Below are 21,229 nucleotides of genomic sequence, written 5' to 3'. Positions count from 1 at the left end.
ATTTGGTAGCATTGCCTTTAAAATTGTTTAACTTGGGTTAAACATTTTGGGTTGCCTTCGACAAGCTTCCCCCAATAAGTTAGGTGAATTTTGGCCCATTCCTCCTGACAGAGCTGGTGTAACTGAGTTAGGTTTATAGGCCTCCTTGCTCGCTCACACTTTTTCAGTTCTGCCCACACATTTTCTATAGGATTGAGGTCAGGGCTTTGTGATGGCCACTCCAATACCATGACTTTGTTGTCCTTAAGACATTTTGCCACAAATTTGGAAGAATGCTTAGGGTCATTGTCCATTTGGAAGACCCATTTGCGACCAAGCTTAAACTTCTTGACTGATGTCTTGAGATGTTGCTTCAATATATCCACATAATTTTCCTGCCTCATGATGCCATCTATTTTGTGAAGTGCACCAGTCCCTCCTACAGCAAATGACCCCCACAACATGATGCTGCCACTCCCGTGCTTCACGGTTGGGATGGTGTTCTTCGGCTTGCAAGCATCCCTCTTTTTCCTCCAAACATAACAATGGTCATTATGGCCAAACAGTTCTATTTATTTTTGTTTCATCAGACCAGAGGACATTTCTCCAAAAAGTAAGATTTTTGTCCCCATGTACAGTTGCAAACCGTGGTCTGGCCTTTTTATAGAGGTTTTGGAGTAGTGGCTTCTTCCTTGCTGAGCGGTCTTTCAGGTTATGTCGATATAGGACTCGTTTTACTGTGGATATTGATAATTTTGTCCCCGCTTCCTACAGCATCTTCACAAGGTCCTTTGCTGTTGTTCTAGGATTGATTTGCACTTTTCGCACCAAAGTACGTTCATCTCTAGGAGACAGAACGCGTCTCCTTCCTGAGTGGTATGACGGCTGCGGGGTCCCATGGTGTTTATATTTGTGTACTATTGTTTGTACAGATGAATGTGGTACCTTCAGGCATTTGGAAATTGCTCCCAAGGATGAACCAGACTTGTGGAGGTCTACAAATTTTTTTTCTGAGGCCTTGGCTGATTTCTTTTCATTTTCCCATGATGTCAAGCAAAGAGGCACTGAGTTTGAAGGTAGGCCTTAAAATACATCCACAGGTACACCTCCAATTGACTAAAATGTTGTCAATTAGCCTATCAGAAGCTTCTAAAGCCATGACATCATTTTCTGGAATTTTCCAAACTGTTTAACCTCTATGGGACCGGCGGGACGAATTCGTCCCACCTACGTAACAGCCAGTTGAATCCTGTGGCGCGATTTTTAAAACGTTTGAAATACTATTACTTCAATTTCTCAAACATATGACTATTTTACAGCTATTTAAAGACAAGACTCTCGTTAATCTAACCACACTGTCCGATTTCAAAAAGGCTTTACAACGAAAGCAAAACATTAGATTATGTCAGGAGAGTGCCCAGCCAGAAATAATCAGACACCCATTTTTCAAGCTAGCATATAATGTCACAAAAACCCAAACCACAGCTAAATGCAGCACTAACCTTTTATGATCTTCATCAGATGACACACCTAGGACATTATGTTATACAATACATGCATGTCTGTTCAATCAAGTTCATATTTATATCAAAAACCAGCTTTTTACATTAGCATGTGACATTCAGAAAAAGCATACCCCCCGCAAACTTCCGGGGAATTTACTAACAATTTGCTAAATTACTCACGATAAACGTTCACAAAAAGCATAACAATTATTTTAAGAATTATAGATACATTACTCCTCTATGCACTCGATATGTCCGATTTTAAAATAGCTTTTCGGATGAAGCACATTTTGCAATATTCTAAGTACATAGCCCAGCCATCACGGGCTAGCTATTTAGACACCCGGCAAGTTTAGCCTTCACCAAAATCACATTTCCTATAAGAAAAATGGTCTTACCTTTCCTGTTCTTCGTCAGAATGCACTCCCAGGACTTCTACTTCAATAACAAATGTAGGTTTGGTCCCAAATAATCCATCGTTATATCCAAACAGCAGCGTTTTGTTCGTGCGTTCTAGACACTATCAGAATGCTAAATCACGGTCGTGCGCATGGCGCAGAACGTGACAAAACATTTCTAAATATTCCATTACCGTACTTCGAAGCATGTCAACCGCTGTTTAAAATCAATTTTTATGCAATTTATCTCGTAGAAAGCGATAATATTCCAACCGGGAATCTGCAATTAGCTAAACAGCCGAAGGAAAATACTCCACGGGGTTGAATCGCGCACGCGCCTAATTCTATTGTCCTCTGATGGGACACTTGGAAAAGGGGATTCTGTGTTTCAGCCTGAGGCTGCCTCGTCATCGTTCAGGTTTTTCCCGGGTTCTGAGAGCCTATTGGAGCCCTAGGAATTGTCACGTTACAGCTAAGATCCTGAGTCTTCAATAAACAGAAGCAAGAACAACAACACCTTGTCAGACAGGGTACTTCCTGCATGAAACCTTCTCAGGTTTTTGCCTGCCATAGGAGTTCTGTTATACTCACAGACACCATTCAAACGGTTTTAGAAACTTTAGGGTGTTTTCTATCCAAACCTGAACAATAATATGCATATTCTAGCTTCTGAGTTGGTGTAGGAGGCAGTTAAAAATGGGCACATATTTTTTCCAAAATTCTCAATGCTGCCCCCTAGCCCGTAGAGGTTAAAGGCACAGTCACCTTAGCATATGTAAACTTCTGACCCACTGGAATTGTGATACAGTGAATTATAAGTGAAATAATCTGTCTGTAAACAATTGTTGGAAAAATGACTTGTGTCATGCACAAAGTAGATGTCCTAACCGACTTGCCAAAACTATAGTTTGTTAACTTCACTAGGGTAGGGGGCAGCATTCGGAATCTTTGATGAAAAGCGTGCCCATATTAAACTGCCTGCTACTCAGGCCCAGACGCTAGGATATGCATATAATTGGTAGATGTGGATAGAAACTCTCAAGTTTCCAAAACTGTTAAAATAATGTCTGTGAGTATAACAGAACTGATATGGCAGGTGAAAACCTGAGGAAAATCCATCCAGGAAGTACTATTATTTTGTTGAAAGTCTTAGGGCCCAGTTCACGATCTCTATGGCTTCTTCTACATGTGGCCAGTCTTTAGGCATCGTTTCAGGCTTTTACTCTGAAAAATTAGGGAGATACAGCACTTTCAATGAGTGGACAGTGGACATTTCCAGACATGAATCCAGCGTGTGGGAGTGCGCCTTTCTTGTTTTTCCTTTTCTATTGACGAAGCTTTTGTCCGTCCGGTTGAAATATTCTTGATTATTTATGACAAAAACAACCTGAGGATTTTAAACATCGTTTGACATGTTTCTACGAACTTTTATTGTACTTTTTTGACATTTCGTCTGGATGTTGAGAGCATGCTTTGTGCCTTTGGATTACTGAACTAAACGCACCAACAAAACTGAGGTTTTTGGACATAAAGAGGGACATTATCGAACAAAATTAACATTTATTGTGTAACATGGAGTCCTGGGAGTGCCACCAGATGAAGATCAAAGGTTAGTGATTCATTTAATTGCTATTTCTGACTTTTGTGAGTCCTCTCCTTGGCTGGAAAATGTCTGTATGGTTTCTTGTGGCTAGGCGTTGTCCTAACATAATCGCATGGTGTGCTTTCGCCGTAAAGCCTTTTAGAAATCGGACACTGTGGTTGGATTTAAAATGGTGCATAATACTTTTATGTTTGAGGAATTTTAATTATGGGATTTCTGTTGTTTGAATTTGGCGCCCTGCAATTTCACTGGCTGTTGTCGAGGTGGGACACTAGCGTCCCAATGATACCAGAGAGGTTAACAAAAAATTTGTGGAGTGGTTGAAAAACGAGTTTTAATGACTCCAACCTAAGTGTATGTAAACTTCCGACTTCAACTGTATGTGAGAATGCTGGTCATCGAGTACAGCTCAGCGTTCTACACCATTGTCCCCTCCAAGCTGGTCACCAAGCTTAGGACCCTGGCATTGAAGAACTCCCTCTGCAACTGGATTCTGGACTTCCTGACGGGCTGCCCCCAGGTGGTGAGGGTAGGCAACAACACCTCCATCACGCTGACCCTCAAAATGGGGGATCCACAGGGGTGTGTGCTTTGTCCCCTCCTGTACTCCCTGTTCGCCCATGACTGCGTGGCCCCGCACGACTCCAACACTATCATCAAGTTTGCTGACGACACAACATTGGTAGGCCTGATCACCGGCAACGATGACACAGCCTACAGGGAGGAGGTCAGTGACCTGGCAGTGTGGTTTTGGAACAACAACCTCTCCCTCAACGTCAGTAAGACCAAGGAGCTGATAGTGGACTAGAGGAAACATTGACGGGGCTGCAGTGGAGGGGGTCAAGAGCTTCAATGGTCCACTCACACAGTCATAAAGAAGATGCAACAGCGCCTCTTCCCCCTCAGGAGGTTAAAAAGGTTTGGCATGGCCCCTCAATTCCTAAAAATGTTCTACAGCTGAACCATTGAGAGCATGTTGACTGGCTGCATCACTGCTTGGTATGCCAACTGCACCGCCCTCGATCGCATGGCTCTACAGAGGGTGGTGCGGAGAGCCCAGTACATCACTGGGACCGAGCTCCCTGCCATCCAGGACCTCTATAAGCCGGTGTGAAAGGAAGTCCTGGAAAATTGTTAAAGACTCCAGCCACCAAAGTCATAGACTGTTCTCTCTGCTTCCGCATGGCAAGCTGTGCATCAAGTCTGACACCAACAGGCTCCTGAACAGCTTCTATCCCCAAGCCATAAGACTGCTAAACAGCTCACAGAATGGCTATATTGACTACCTGAGTTGACCATTGTATTTTATTTTTGCACTGATTCAAGACTCTACACTCACGCACACTGTCACTCCAACACACACATAACACATGCACACACATTTATACTGACTCCACACACACAATCATCATATATGAGGCTGCTACTCTGTTTATCATATATCCTGATGCCTAGTCACCTTACCACTATACATATCTACCTCTACTACTCCAGTATCCCTGCACATTGTAAATAAGAGTGTCTCAGTATGGGTTTGGTTGGGTCAGTGCAGTGCAGTGGGAGCTTTCATACCTCCTCTCCCAATGCTCCCTCCACCACTCTTTTCGATGTTTATTTTTAATTTTTTTTACCCCTTTTTTCTCCCCAATTTCGTGGTATTCAATTGGTAGTAGTTACAGTCTTTTCTCATCTCTGCAACTCCTGTACGAACTAGGGGCGAAGGTCGCGAGCCATGCGTCCTCCGAAACACAACCCAACCAAGCTGCACTGCTTCTTGACACAATGCCCATCCAACCCGGAAGCCAGCCGCAGCAATGTGTCGGAGGAAACACCGTACACCTGGCAACCGTGTCAGCGTGCACTGCGCCCGGCCCGCCACAGGAGTCGCTAGTGCGCAATGAGACAAGGATATCACTGCCGGCCAAACTCTCCCTAACCCGGACGACGCTATGCCAATTGTGTGCCGCCTCATGAGCCTCCCGGTCACGGCCGGCTGCGACAGAGCCTGGGCTCGAACCCAGAATCTCTAGTGGCACAGCTAGCACTGCGATGTAGTGCCTTAGACTAGAGGTCGACAGATTAATCGGAATGGCTGATTAATTAGGGCCGATTTCAAGTTTTCATAACAATCGGAAATCGGTATTTTTGGACGCTGATTTGGCCGATAAAAAAAATTACAAATGTAACACCTTTATTTAACTAGGCAAGTCAGTTAAAAACACATTCTTATTTTCAATGACGGCCTAGGAACGGTGGGTTAACTGCCTTGTTCAGGGGCAGAACGACAGATTTTTACCTTGTCAGCTCGGGGTTTCAATTTTTCAACCTTACAGTTAACTAGTCCAACGCTCTAACCACCTGCTTTACATTGCACTCCACGAGGAGCCTGCCTGTTACGCGAATGCAGTAAGAAGCCAAGGTAAGTTGCTAGCTAGCATTAAACTTATCTTATAAAAAACAATCAATCAATCATAATCACTAGTTAACTACACATGGTTGACGATATTACTAGTTTATCTAGCCTGTCCTGCGTTGCATATAATCGCTTAGGTACACGTTGCTCCAACGTGTACCTAACCATAAACATCAATGCCTTTCTTAAAATCAATACACAAGTATATATTTTTAAACCTGCATATTAAGTTAATATTGCCTGCTAACATGAATTTCTTTTAACTAGGGAAAATGTGTCACTTCTCTTGCAACAGAGTCAGGGTATATGCAGCAGTTTGGGCCGCCTGGCTCGTTGCGAACTGTGAAGACTATTTCTTCCTAACAAAGACAGCCGACTTCACCCAAACGTGGGATGATTTAACAAAAGGGCATTTGCGAAAAAAGAACAATCGTTGCACGAATGTACCTAACCATAAACATCAATGCCTTTCTTAAAATCAATACACAGAAGTATATATTTTTAAACCTGCATATTTAGCTAAAAGAAATCCAGGTTAGCAGGCAATATTAATCAGGTGAAATTGTGTCACTTCTCTTGCGTTCATTGCACGCAGAGTCAGGGTATATGCAACAGTTTGGGCCGCCTGGCTCGTTGCAAACTAATTTGCCAGAATTTTACGTAATTATGACATAACATTGAAGGTTGTGCAATGTAACAGGAATATTTAGACTTATGGATGCCACCCGTTAGATAAAATACAGAACGGTTCCATATTTCACTGAAAGAATAAACGTGATAGTTTCCGGATTCGACCATATTAATGACCTAAGGCTCGTATTTCTGTGTGTTATTATGTTATAATTAAGTCTATGATTTGATAGAGCAGTCTGACTGAGCGATGGTAGGCACCAGCAAGCTCATAAGCATTCATTCAAACAGCACTTTCGTTTTGCCAGCAGCTCTTCGCAATGCTTCAAGCATTGCGCTGTTTATGACTTCAAGCCTATCAACTCCCGAGATTAGGCTGGTGTAACCCATGTGAAATGGCTAGCTAGTTAGCGGGGTGCGAGCTAATCGCGTTTCAAACTTCAAACGTGACTTGCTCTGCATGGGTAACGCTGCTTCGAGGGTGACTGTTGTCGATGTGTTCCTGGTTCGAGCCCAGGTAGGAGCGAGGAGAGGGACGGAAGCTATACTGTTACACTGGCAATACTAAAGTGCCTATAAGAACATCCAATAGTCAAAGGTATATGAAATACAAATCGTACAGAGAGAAATAGTCCTATAATTCCTATAATAACTACAACCTAAAACTTCTTACCTGGGAATATTGAAGACTCATGTTAAAAGGAACCACCAGCTTTCATATGTTCTCATGTTCTGAGCAAGGAACTTAAACGTTAGCTTTCTTACATGGCACATATTGCACTTTTACTTTCTTCTCCAACACTTTGTTTTTGCATTATTTAAACCAAATTGAACATGTTTCATTATTTATTTGAGTTTAAATAGATTTTATTGATGTATTATATTAAGTTAAAATAAGTGTTCATTCAGTATTGTTGTAATTGTCATTATTAAAAATAAAAATAATCGGCCGATTAATCGGTATTGGCGGTTTTTTGGGCCCTCCAATAATCGGTATCGGCGTTGAAAAATCATAATCGGTCGACCTCTACCTTTGACCACTGCGCCACTCGGGAGGCCTCTTTTCGCTGTTTCTATTGCTCACCTTCCCTATCTCCTTTGTCTCTCGCTCCACTTGATTACACAGCTATTCCCTCCCTGGTTGTTACTCTCTGTCCTTAGTTTACTTATTCTTTTTCACACCCATTGCCCTCTCTCTCTACCCACTGTCCCTCCCTTCCTGGCTACCTTCTTTCTCCAAACTCCTCCCAGATCTCTCCCTCCCAGTTATGTAACAGTTGGAATGGTAGCAGCCGCTCGGCCCCAGTGCTCCATAAACCCGATTCCTCATCCTGCTCTTTCTCCCCCACCTCCTCCTCTTCCTCAAGGCTAGAGTTCACCCAAACACACTGACACAGCTGGCTGCCTGTAGCACCCCCTCAGAGGATGACAGCTACAGTCTGCTCCACGCACGCATACACACACTACAAACAAAAATTTAACTCTGGTCACGAGCTCGCTAATTGTCTTCCTTCCATTGAAAATAGACTGGCGATGGTAGCTAGGTCGCTGATACTGTCGGCAAATGTGCACCCTAGGTTATTCAAATCAAATCCACGTTTATTTGTCACCTGCGCCGAATACAACAGGTGTAGACCTTACAGTGAAATGCTTACTTACAGGCTCTAACCAATAGTGTGAAAAAAAGGTATATGTGTGTGTGTGTGTGTGTAGGTAAGTAAAGAAATAAAACAACAGTAAAAAGACATTTGAAAATAAGAGTAGCAAGGCTATATACAGACACCGGTTAGTCAGGCTTATTGTGGTAGTATGTACATGTGGGTATGGTTAAAGTGACTATGCATATATGATGAACAGAGAGTAGCAGTAGCGTAAAAGAGGGGTTAGCGGGTGGTGGGACACAATGCAGATAGCCCGGTTAGACAATGTGCGGGAGCACTGGTTGGTCGGGCCAATTGAGGTAGTATGTACATGAATGTATAGTTAAAGTGACTATGCATACAAGATAAACAGAGACTAGCAGCAGCGTAAAAAGAGGGGTGGGGGGGGCACACAATGCAAATAGTCCGGGTAACCATTTGGTTACCTGTTCAGGAGTCTTATGGCTTGGGGGTACAAACTGTTGAGAAGCCTTTTTGTCCTAGACTTGGCACTCCGGTACCTCTTGCCATGCGGTAGTAGAGAGAACAGTCTATGACTTGGGTGGCTGGGGTCTTTGACAATTTTCAGGGCCTTCCTCTGACACCGCCTGGTGTAGAGGTCCTGGATGGCAGGCAGCTTTGCCCCAGTGATGTACTGGGCCGGACGCACTCTGTAGTGCCTTGCGGTCGGAGGCCGAGCAATTGCCGTAACAGGCAGTGATGCAACCAGTCAGGATGCTCTCGATGTTGCAGCTGTAGAACCTTTTGAGGATCTCAGGACCCATGCCAAATCTTTTTAGTTTTCTGAGGAGGAATAGGCTTTGTCGTGCCCTCTTCACGACTGTCTTGGTGTGTTTGGACCATTCTAATTTGTTGTTGATGTGGACACCAAGGAATTTGAAGCTCTCAACCTGCTCCACTACAGCCCCGTCGAAGAGAATGGGGACATGCTCGGTGCTCCTTTTCCTGTAGTTCACAATCATCTCCTTAGTCTTGGTTACGATGAGGGATAGGTTGTTATTCTGGCACCACCCGGCCAGGTCTCTGACCTCCCTATAGGCTGTCTCGTCGTTGATCAGGCCTACCACTGTTGTGTCATCAGCAAACTTAATGATGGTGTTGGAGTGCCTAGCCATGCAGTCGTGGGTGAGCAGGGAGTACAGGAGGGGACTGAGCACGCACCCCTGGGGAGCTCCAGTGTTGAGGATCAGCGTGGCAGATGTGTTGCTACCTACCCTCACCACCTGGGGGCGGCCCGGCAGGAAGTCCAGGATCCAGTTGCAGAGGGAAGCACAATTGGTTAGGAGACCGTAAAACGGCGCCCATCTTCTCAGGCGCCATTACTGTAGTTCCTTCATAAATAGAGCAGGTGTCTGTGCATGTCTGGACATGTGTGTGTGTGCGCGTGTGAGAGAGAAAAAAAGGGGAGACAGTGGCAAGAATGGCACAAACTGGTTACTGTAAACAGCCTGGCCGCGCACCGGTCTACTGGAAACAGCCTGGCTGCTCCAGTCTACTGTAAACAGCCTGGCTGCTCCAGTCTACTGTAAACCGCCTGGCTGCTCTGGTCTACTGCAAACTGCCTGGCTGCTTTGGTCTACTGTAAACAGCCTGGCTGCTCTGGTCTACTGTAAACCGCCTGGCTGCTTTGGTCTACTGTAAACAGCCTGGCTGCTCCGGTCTACTGTAAACAGCCTGGCTGCTCTGGTCTACTGTAAACCGCCTGGCTGCTCTGGTCTACTGTAAACCGCCTGGCTGCTCTGGTCTACTGTAAACAGCCTGGCTGCTCCGGCCTACTGTAAACAGCCTGGCTGCTCTGGTCTACTGTAAACAGCCTGGCTGCTCTGGTCTACTGTAAACCGCCTGGCTGCTCCGGTCTACTGTAAACCGCCTGGCTGCTCTGGTCTACTGTAAATAGGTCCAGGGGAGAGGCAGGGGCACCCAGCTACAGTCTCCTATGTTATTAAACTGCTCTGGGCTTCTGACACAGACACACAAATAGCTATAGGAACACACAGTACACACACAACACAAACATTTCTAAATGCATCCATCACAACAGGCCTAATGGGTAGCTCTCGGCACTATGGGAGTATGTCTGGGGATGGGTGACTCTACTGCTTCACTGCCTTGTAAACAAGACATGCATCCTTCTCTGTCCTACTTCCTCCCTCTCCATCATCTCTCTGACCCTCATTGGCCAATCCATATCCTCCTAGGTTTCTCCCTCCCTCTCCGTCTCTTTCTCTCCCTTTCTGTCTCTCTCTAATGCCTTCCCTCTTCCTCTTTGGTCGAGCTATATCCCCAGGGTTGACAATGTCTTAGCCAATGGCAATGTCTCGCCATGTCCTTCCATTATCAATAGCTTCCATAGCTTCTGTTAGGATCCTGAATACACCAGACAGCCTTTCTTACACAACAGACATTACTAACAGTGTTTCATAAGCTCCAAGTGCACGTCACATGACCAAAACATCACCTGGGACTACCCCTAACTGCTTAGGCATATGTAAACACCAGAAACACTTGCACACAGGGCTGTGCACAGCCTTTTCAGGGGGAAGGTGCTCAAAATGACAAGCATTACACTGACAACATGTACCAGTAAACCAACCACCCACAAGAACACTTTTACTTTGGACTGCAGGATAAGTGTCACTCCTCTCAGCTCAGGCATCTGCTCTGTCTCAGACCCTGGCATTGGGCATGGCTCTGCCTGTCTGCCACAACACACACACACTCTCTCTCTCTCTCTCTCTCTCTCTCTCTCTCAGGTCATATGTTTACATTGCCAAAGCAAATGGAATAGACAATAAACAAAGAAACATTAGTTAACATTACACTCACAAAAGTTAAAAGAATATAGACATTTCACGTTATACTATTCGCTATGTACAGTATTGTAACAATGTGCAAGTAGTTGAAGTACGAAAGGGAAGATAAATAAACAGATAAATATTGGTGGTATTTACAATTTGTTTGTGCTCCACTGGTTGCCCTTTCCTCATGGCAACAAGCCACACATCTTGCTGCTGTGACTGCACACTGTGGTATTTTACCTAACAGATATGGGAGTTTATCGATGTCTGATTTGTTTTTAAATTCTTTGTGGGTCTCTGTGATCTGTTGGAAATATGTGTCTCTAATGTGGTCTCTCTCTCTGTCTGTTACTTCCATGTGGCTCAATGCAGCATGTTATCTCTTAACTTCTGACAGACAGAACAGGCCCTGGTCACTATAATGGCTTGCTAGACCCTGTATCCTCTCTAGACTGCATACATATGATAAGATATATAATGTAGATATAGGATAAAGCTGAGAGCAGCAGCAGAGTTTTTGGTTTGTTAAATCCTACTTCCTGAGCGCAGGAAAGCATGCAATGTTGTGTTTATTACACATGAATAACGTATATGGGGAAGATAATTCCTCTTGTCCTCCCTAATAAAAAGTAACCTTTCCTCACAAGGCATTGGTTTTGGCCAACAGATAACATGCCAAACGATGTTTCTAACAGCATAATTGGCAGACTGCAATTCGTGATTTGGAGTACTGACTAACTGAATCACTGATAGAGTGGTACAGCAACCTAGCTTAGCCTAACCATCTTAATGATCTACAGGCCGTGTGTGTGTGTGTGTGTGTGTGTGTGTGTGTGTGTGTGTGTGTGTGTCATTTGATACGTTTTTTGATAGATGTCATCATCCACAAACCAACAATCAATCTGCTTTTCAGCTTTTCTTCTATGAAAGACTGCATGTTGAAACATTGCAGGATGCAGAAAGCTGCTGGAGACTATAACATACTATTAAATTGGCATCAATGGACGGTGTTTTGTGTGACTGCTGATGAGCGACCATTCATAACCAAACATCGGATTATTCATATTCTCTACAGTATGAGACCCAATATATTGTTCACTGATAGGAGACCTGCAGGCCACTGATGCATAAGCATTTTCATTGCTGACAAGAATTATCCCCAAAATATACACTAGATTACTCGAAAACAAACGTGAAATTAGTTAAAATTGTGAGAAAAAACACGTTAATGTGGAGATAAGGGTAAGTGGGTACACCCCAAACAGGTGCAATAGTCTTGCGTAACAGACCAAGCCCATTGCTGCACCACAACCGAATGCAAGCAGTTCCCGAGCAGCACGGGTCCTGCTGCTCGGGAATCGAGCATCATTATTGCTTGTTACATTGTCATTGTAGTCTATTGTTGACAGCTCTAAACTTTGGGAAACATTCAAGCAGTGAGTTGTATCACAACCTCCTAATGCAAAAACAGAAACAAAAAGTAAACACGCGACCATTATGCCTGCAACACTGTTGCACTGTCATCCTCCCTACCTTCCGACTGTTCCGGTACTGACCCACATGTCCCTCCGCGCGTGGTTCGCCCGTCACATTAACCCGGCGCGAGAAAGGAGTGGTGCGGAGGAAAGAAGAGGCTGCCAACTCGAGAGCCTTGGCTTGAGAGAACTAGCTTGGTAGAGCGAATGTTGCACAGAAACTCAGCGCTAAAACAAAGGTAGCATTTTCCTTCCTTTCACTTCAGATTGCTCACTGACTAATTTAGCATCTAGCTAAAGCAGTAAGTAACTCTGTACTTTTGCCTAAACTGCTCTTATTTGGTAAAATATCAACCATAAGCCTAACTATCTCCTCGGTGAACTACGTGTCTATGAGTTTATGTCTCTCCAGCTGATTTCTTCAAAGGCACGCCCCCTTGGTGTGCGTCATGATGTCTTGGCGACGGGGAGCCAATGGTAAGGAGTCGTGCTCTTCCTGTTACCGCCCTAAAGCAGTTTCCCCGCCCATTAACAACCAAAAAGGAATTACGCCGATACTAAAATGTATACCAAACAAAAAACATTGATTTCAAAGTTTAACAAACCATAGAACTCTATGCATAAGGACTACTTTTCACAATTTCCCCTGAATATTTTACAAGAACACATTTGCAGGAATAACTGTGCAGATAACAACGTTCGGTAACAGAATAAAACTGAGGGAGATTTTACCATAATACTAAATGTTGCATCTGCACAGTTTTTCTCAGTAAATGTTTTTTTTTTTTTTTTGTCTCAGTGTAATTCTGTTATCATGGAATTGCCCCTTGTCAACAGCATTGCCACAAGTGTCTTTTGGCACAAACTGTAGATGAAACAAGTGGAACATCTATTTATGATTTTCAAATATTATACAAAGTATATTACACAGTTCTTGATGGCATATTATTTGATCTCTTATTGAAGAAAGCTAACCAAAGACTATAGGACACTTCACTCCCCAAAACATGACTAGGATACTTCACTCCCAAAACATGACTATGGTACTTCACTCCCCAAAAACGATGTGAAATGGCTAGTTAGTTAGCGGTGGTGCGCGCTAATAGCATTTCAATCAGTGACGTCACTCGCTCTGAGACTTGAAGTAGGGTTTCCCCTTGCATTGCAAGGGCCGTGGCTTTTGTGGCGCGATGGGTAACGGTGCTTCGTGGGGTGTCAGTGGTTGATGTGTGCAAGGGTCCCTGGTTCGAGCCCGGGTTGGGGCGAAGAGAGAGACGGAACCTACACTGTTACACACACACACCCGCACAGTCGTGAAGAGGGCAAGCAATAATGATGCTCGATTCCCCCCCCTCAGGACGCTGAAAAGATTTGGCATGGGCCCCTCAAAAAGTTCTACAGATGCACCATCGAGAGCATCTTGACTAGCTGCATCACCGCCTGGTCTGGCAAATGCAACGCCCTTGACCAAAAAGCGCTACAGAGTGTGGTGTGGACAGCCCAGTACATCATTGGGGCCGAGCTCCCTGCCATCCAGGAACTCTATATCATATTATCTATATCAGAGGAAGGCCCGAAAACTGACCAACTGAGACAGCTTCTACCCTCAAGCCATAAGACTGCCAAATAGCCAGACTGCTAAATAGTCAATTAATGGTACCCAAACTGTCTGCACTGACTCTATCTTGCACTGACCCTACGCACACTCACTAGACTATATATACACACCATACACACACTCACGCACACTACATTGACACTCACACACATTCACATACACTACAGTACATAAGCGCACACACACACACACTTTTACACATAACTTTCTGCTTATATTCTGTTCTTTATTTTATTCTTATTATTGTCTATCCTGATGCCTAGTCACTTTACCCTGCCTTCATGTACATTTCTACCTCAAATACCTTATTATTATCTATCCTGATGCCTAGTCACTTTACCCTGCTTTCATGTACATATCTACCTCAAATACCTTATTATTATCTATCCTGATGCCTAGTCACTTTACCTGCCTTCATGTACATATCTACCTCAAATACCTTATTATTATCTATCCTGATGCCTAGTCACGTTACCCTGTCTTTATGTACATATCTACCTCAAATACCTTATTATTATCTATCCTGATGCCTAGTCACTTTACCCTGCCTTCATGTACATATCTACCTCAAATACCTTATTATTATCTATCCTGATGCCTAGTCACGTTACCCTGCCTTCATGTACATATCTACCTCAAATACCTGGTACCTCTGCACATTGACCTGTATATCGCTCCATTCTTGTGTATTTTATTTTATTCCTCTTGTGTTACTATTTTTTTTTTTTTTTTTTTAACTCTGCATTGTTGGGAAAGGCTCGTAAGCAAGCATTTCTACAACAGTTGTATTCGGCACATGTGAGAAATAAAATTTGATTTGATTTGAATGACTACGTCATTTTTTTAAAGCAGACACTGAATATCCCTTTGAGCATAGTGAAGTTATTAATTACACTTTGTATGGTGTATCAATATACCCAGTCACTACAAAGATACAGGCGTCCTTCCTAACTCTGTTGCCGGAGAGGGATTTCACCATGAGGCCAAACTTTTTTTCAATTTTCGCCTAAAATGACATACCCAAATCTAACTGCCTGTAGCTCAGGACCTGAAGCAAGGATATGCATATTCTTCATACCATTTGAAAGGAAACACGTTGAAGTTTGTGGAAATGTGAAATGAATGTAGGAGAATATAACACACTCGATCTGATAAAAGATAATGCAAAGAAAAAAAACGTGTTTTTTTGTATTTTATTTGTACCATCATCATTGAAATGAAAGAGAAAGGCCATAATGTACACTGCTCAAAAAAATAAAGGGAACACTAAAATAACACATCCTAGATCTGAATGAATGAAATCATCTTTTTAAATACTTTTTTCTTTACATAGTTGAATGTGCTGACAACAAAATCATACAAAAATAATCAATGGAAATCCAATTTATCAACCCATGGAGGTCTGGATTTGGAGTCACACTCAAAATTAAAGTGGAAAACCACACTACAGGCTGATCCAACTTTGATGTAATGTCCTTAAAACAAGTCAAAATGAGGCTCAGTAGTGTGTGTGGCCTCCACGTGCCTGTATGACCTCCCTACAATGCCTGGGCATGCTCCTGATGAGGTGGCGGATGGTCTCCTGAGGGATCTCCTCCCAGACCTGGACTAAAGCATCCGCCAACTCCTGGACAGTCTGTGGTGCAACGTGGCGTTGGTGGATGGAGCGAGACATGATGTCCCAGATGTGCTCAATTAGATTCAGGTCTGGGGAACGGGCGGGCCAGTCCATAGAATCAATGCCTTCCTCTTGCAGGAACTGCTGACACACTCCAGCCACATGAGGTCTAGCATTGTCTTGCATTAGGAGGAACCCAGGGCCAACCGCACCAGCATATGGTCTCACAAGGGGTCTGAGGATCTCATCTCGGTACCTAATGGCAGTCAGGCTACCTCTGGCGAGCACATGGAGGGCTGTGCGGCCCCCCAAAGAAATGCCACCCCACACCATGACTGACCCACCGCCAAACCGGTCATGCTGGAGGATGTTGCAGGCAGCAGAACGTTCTCCACGGCGTCTCCAAACTGTCACGTCTGTCACATGTGCTCAGTGTGAACCTGCTTTCATCTGTGAAGAGCACAGGGCGCCAGTGGCGAATTTGCCAATCTTGGTGTTCTCTGGCAAATGCCAAACGTTCTGCACGGTGTTGGGCTGTAAGCACAACCCCCACCTGTGGACGTCGGGCCCTCATACCACCCTCATGGAGTCTGTTTCTGACCGTTTGAGCAGACACATGCACATTTGTGGCCTGCTGGAGGTCATTTTGCAGGGCTCTGGCAGTGCTCCTCCTTGCACAAAGGTGGAGGTAGCGGTCCTGCTGCTGGGTTGTTGCCCTCCTACGGCCTCCTCCACGTCTCCTGATGTACTGGCCTGTCTCCTGGTAGTGCCTCCATGTTCTGAACACTACGCTGACAGACACAGCAAACCTTCTTGCCACAGCTCGCATTGATGTGCCATCCTGGATGAGCTGCACTACCTGAGCCAATTGTGTGGGTTGTAGACTCCGTCTCATGTTACCACTAGAGTGAAAGCACCGCCAGCATTCAAAAGTGACCAAAACATCAGCCAGGAAGCATAGGAACTGAGAAGTGGTCTGTGGTTACCACCTGCAGAACCACTCCTTTATTGGGGGTGTCTTGCTAATTGTCTATAATTTCCACCTGTTGTCTATTCCATTTGCACAACAGCATGTGAAATGTATTGTCAATCAGTGTTGCTTCCTAACTGGACAGTTTGATTTCACAGAAGTGTGATTGACTTGGAGTTACATTGTGTTGTTTAAGTGTTCCCTTTATTTTTTTGAGCAGTATATTATTTCAGCCCAGGTGCAATTTAGATTTTAGCAACTAGATGGCAGCAGTGTATGTGCAAAGTTTTAGACTGATCCAATGAACCATTGTATTTATGTTCAAAGTTTTGTATCAAGAATGCCCAAATGTGCCTAATTGGTTTCTTAATAACTTTTCAAGTTCATAACTGTGCACTGTTCTCAAACAATAGCATGGTATTCTTTCACTGTAATAGCTACTGTAAATTGGACAGTGCAGTTTAGATTAACAAGAATTTAAGCTTTCTGCCAATATCAGATATGTCTATGTCCTGGGAAATCTTCTTACTTACAACCTAATGCTAATTGCATTAGCCCACGTTAGCTCAACCGTCCCGCTGGGGACCCACCAATCCTGTAGAGGTTCAGTTACAGTTTAATGGCTGTGATAGGAGAAAACTGAGGATGGATCAACAACATTGTAGTAACTACACAATACTAACCTAAATTACAGAGCGAAAAGAAGGAAGCCTGTATAGAATAAAAATATTCCAAAACATACATCTTGCTTGTAATAAGGCACTAAAGTACAACTGCAAAAAACGTGCAAAAGAAATTAACCTCAATACAAAGCGTTATGTTTGGGGCAAATCCAACACACTCATCACTGAGTACCACTCTTCATATTTTCAAACATGGGGGGGCTTGCATCATGTTATGGGTATGCTTGTCATCAGAAAAGACTAGGGAGTTTTGTAGGATAAAAATACATAGAATAGAGCTAAGCACAGGCAAAATCCTATAGGAACACCTGGTTCAGTCTGCTTTCCAACAGACACTGGAAGACAAATTCACCTTTCAGTAAGACAATAACCTAAAACACAACGCCAAATCTACACTGGCGTTGTTTACCAAGACGACATTGAATGTTTCTGAGTGGCCAAGTTACAGTTTTGTCTTAAATCGACTTGAACAACTATGTCAAGACTTGAAAATGGTTGCATAGCAATGATCAACAACCAACTTGACAGAACTTGAATTCTTTCATAACAATGTGCAAAGATTTTACAATCCAGGTGGGCAAAGCTCTTAGAGACTTACTTAGCAAGACTCATAGCTGTAATCACTGCCAAAGATGATTCTAACATGTATTGACTCAGAGGTGTGAATATTTGTGTAAATTAGATATTTCTGTATTTTACTTCCAATAAATTAGCAAAACTTTTTTTTTTACATGTCACTTTGTCATTATAGGGTATTGTGTGGAATTCAGGCTGTAACACAACAAAATGTGGAATAATCCAAGCAGAATGAATACTTTCTGAAGGCACTGTATGTGAGATCATTGGCATGGCAACGTGCTACCACACACAGCAACACCAACAGTCATGTGCTCAGCCACCACTGTAAATACAGGAGCACAGAGATGGCACTGTAGATGAGAAAGGTAAGCCTCCCTCACCTGTATAATAAACTAGACATTATTTTTCATGATCGGAACGTCTGGGAATTCAGTGCCTGGAACATTAAGCTATACCACAGGGGATGAAGTGCCACTGTGTTGCCAAGAATAAACATTTATTTAACGTAACGCATTACTTTATATTTTCATTATAAGGGCATAGATTTAACACTTAAAGCCGGAATCCTTAATTGAAACAATAACAAAGTGAACACCCTGCTTGTGTTTTGGTAAAAAGCTGAGGGATGGACATGGAGAAATGTAACCACTCTCAAAATGATACTTTTAACCATGTGTTGAGGCTTTACCGTGTTTGTTTAAATTAACTTTGCTTACAATCATTGGAGTATAACAAGTTGAACTAAGCTCATGAGGCATTTATAAGTTATATTCTTCGAGAATCAATGGGTATATATCATTAGGTTATAAGTCCAAAAAATTGATGTAGCAACTAAGGATTCTAGCTTTAAAGGTAGAGTCAGCGTTATGACGTAAATGCAGAAAGTAAACAGCATAGTGGGTCAATTTCCGCAACAACTAAGGGCGTTGAAGCACGAGGCTCAACTTCTCCACTGTTTTGGTCCAGTGGCTACCACGTTGTACAAGTGTGAAGCAAACCTGTGCCCACACGCCGATACTGTGTGTCTCGCTCATCACAATATCTGCGGTGCTGCACGTGGCAAAGTAATTTCACTGAGTCTACCTTTGACTACATGCACTGTGACCAGACAATGTGTCCTGTAGGACGTTTATTTAAATTATAATTACTTCGCCACTGTGGCCTATTTATTGCCTTACCTCCTTACTTCATTTGCACACACTGTATACAATTTTTTTTATTGTGTTATTGACTGTACGTTTGTTTATCCAATGTGTAACTCTGTGTTGTTGTTTTTGTCACACTGCTTTGCTTTATCTTGGACAGGTCGCAGTTGTAAATGAAAACTTGTTCTCAACTGGCCTACCTGGTTAAATAAAAAGGTGAAATAAATAAATAAATATTTTGGCATCACATGCCTTTGGCCTATGCATGACAGTGCTGATGTTGGCCCAATATTTCCAATGTTCTCATCTGATGCACAAAAAATCCTCTGGATGAAAATGTCATTAAAGGTGGGAATTATAGGACCAATATTTAAATGCTACCTAAAAATACCCTTTACTGATTGTATGAGGTAAATAAGACTGACATCTCCTGGTGGAACTAGGTACTGCACGTTCCAAAAGAATGTAGGAGAAAAACATGTTTTGGTGCTGATAGGTAGTTCTGTCATTCTGTAGTGATAGGCTGTTACTGCTAAGACTGTTCCCACAGTCTTATCAATGCAGTCACTCAGCCCTGTCCATCAGCCGACACACACATACACACGCACAGACTCACACACACACCTGCACACGAGTGTACGCACGCACGCACACACAGCCCTCACCAGACACACGGCACAGACTCACATGCACTCATGCACCCACCTGCAGACGCGTGTACGCACTCTCACACGGACACACACGCGCGCACACACACACACACACACACACACACACACACACACACACACACACACACACACACACACACACACACACACACACACACACACACACACACACACACACACACACACACACACACACACACACACACACACACACACACACACACACACTAGCCAGTCCTGAGAAAGCGCTGCCCCCTTGCCCCCTCTGGCATGGCACAAATGGAACCTCATGAATGATGGGATTGGAATGCTGCATAAAGCAGGGGGTCATGGTCTTACACTGAGGGCTATAACGTTAGAAGAGGCAGTGCTTGTTAAGGAGGTGCCTTGTGACAGAACTCTCAAGTGGCTTCCTTGTTCCAGTCGCAAGAAGCACTGGGCTTGTATCAGTGTTTTATTACTTTGTTATTGCAATTGTATTACACATTGTTATTAAATCATGTCTCTTTGCTGCTGTACTGTCATGAACTGTGGGTTGAGAATGATCCTTGCTGGTGTACTGTCATGAACTGTGGGTTGAGAATGATCCTTGCTGGTGTACTGTCATGAACTGTGGGTTGAGAATGATCCTTGCTGGTGTACTGTCATGAACTGTGGGTTGAGAATGATCCTTGCTGGTGTACTGTAATGAACTGTAGGTTGAGAATGATCCTTGCTGGTGTACTGTCATGAACTGTGGGTTGAGAATGATCCTTGCTGGTGTACTGTCATGAACTGTGGGTTGAGAATGATCCTTGCTGGTATACTGTAATGAACTGTGGGTTGAGAATGATCCTTGCTGGTGTACTGTCATGAACTGTAGGTTGAGAATGATCCTTGCTGGTGTACTGTCATGAATTGTGGGTTGAGAATGATCCTTGCTGGTGTACTGTAATGAACTGTAGGTTGAGAATGATCCTTGCTGGTGTACTGTCATGAACTGTGGGTTGAGAATGATCCTTGCTGGTGTACTGTCATGAACTGTGGGTTGAGAATGATCCTTGCTGGTATACTGTAATGAACTGTGGGTTGAGAATGATCCTTGCTGGTGTACTGTCATGAACAGTGGGTTGAGAATGATCCTTGCTGGTGTACTGTCATGAACTGTGGGTTGAGAATGATCCTTGCTGGTGTACTGTAATGAACTGTGGGTTGAGAATGATCCTTGCGGGTGTACTGTCATGAACTGTGGGTTGAGAATGATCCTTGCTGGTGTACTGTAATGAACTGTGGGTTGAGAATGATCCTTGCTGGTGTACTGTAATGAACTGTGGGTTGAGAATGATCCTTGCTGGTGTACTGTAATGAACTGTGGGTTGAGAATGATTGAGGCCATAGATTAAGGAAGAGAGTTATCTTATCTAAACAAAGTCAATTATTTCCTAAAAATACAGTGGCCGTCACATAAACATAAGACTGGGAAATATGCTCTGCCATATTTGTT

At 43.5% G+C, this 21,229-nt stretch overlaps 1 protein-coding gene across 3 annotated transcripts in view; it reads right to left on the bottom strand.

Annotated features, from left to right (window-relative positions):
- rhobtb4 (Rho related BTB domain containing 4) overlaps positions 1-21,229 on the bottom strand; it is a 66,032-nt gene that overhangs the window by 24,947 nt on the left and 19,856 nt on the right. Inside the window, exon 1 of one of the 3 annotated variants that reach the window (XM_029717863.1) lies at positions 12,521-13,601. The exons of the other annotated variants lie outside the window; for them this stretch is intronic. Coding sequence (XP_029573723.1) covers positions 12,521-12,549 — 29 coding nt within the window. The 5' untranslated portion in view covers positions 12,550-13,601. Of the gene's footprint in view, positions 1-12,520; positions 13,602-21,229 lie in introns of those variants that run through there. 3 annotated transcript variants of the gene reach the window in all.

The sequence above is a fragment of the Salmo trutta genome, chromosome 27 (assembly GCF_901001165.1).
Source record: "Salmo trutta chromosome 27, fSalTru1.1, whole genome shotgun sequence".
Taxonomy (NCBI): domain Eukaryota; kingdom Metazoa; phylum Chordata; class Actinopteri; order Salmoniformes; family Salmonidae; genus Salmo; species Salmo trutta.
The sequence above is the reverse complement of the archived record's forward strand: the minus strand, read 5'-3'. Positions and strand labels throughout refer to the sequence as shown.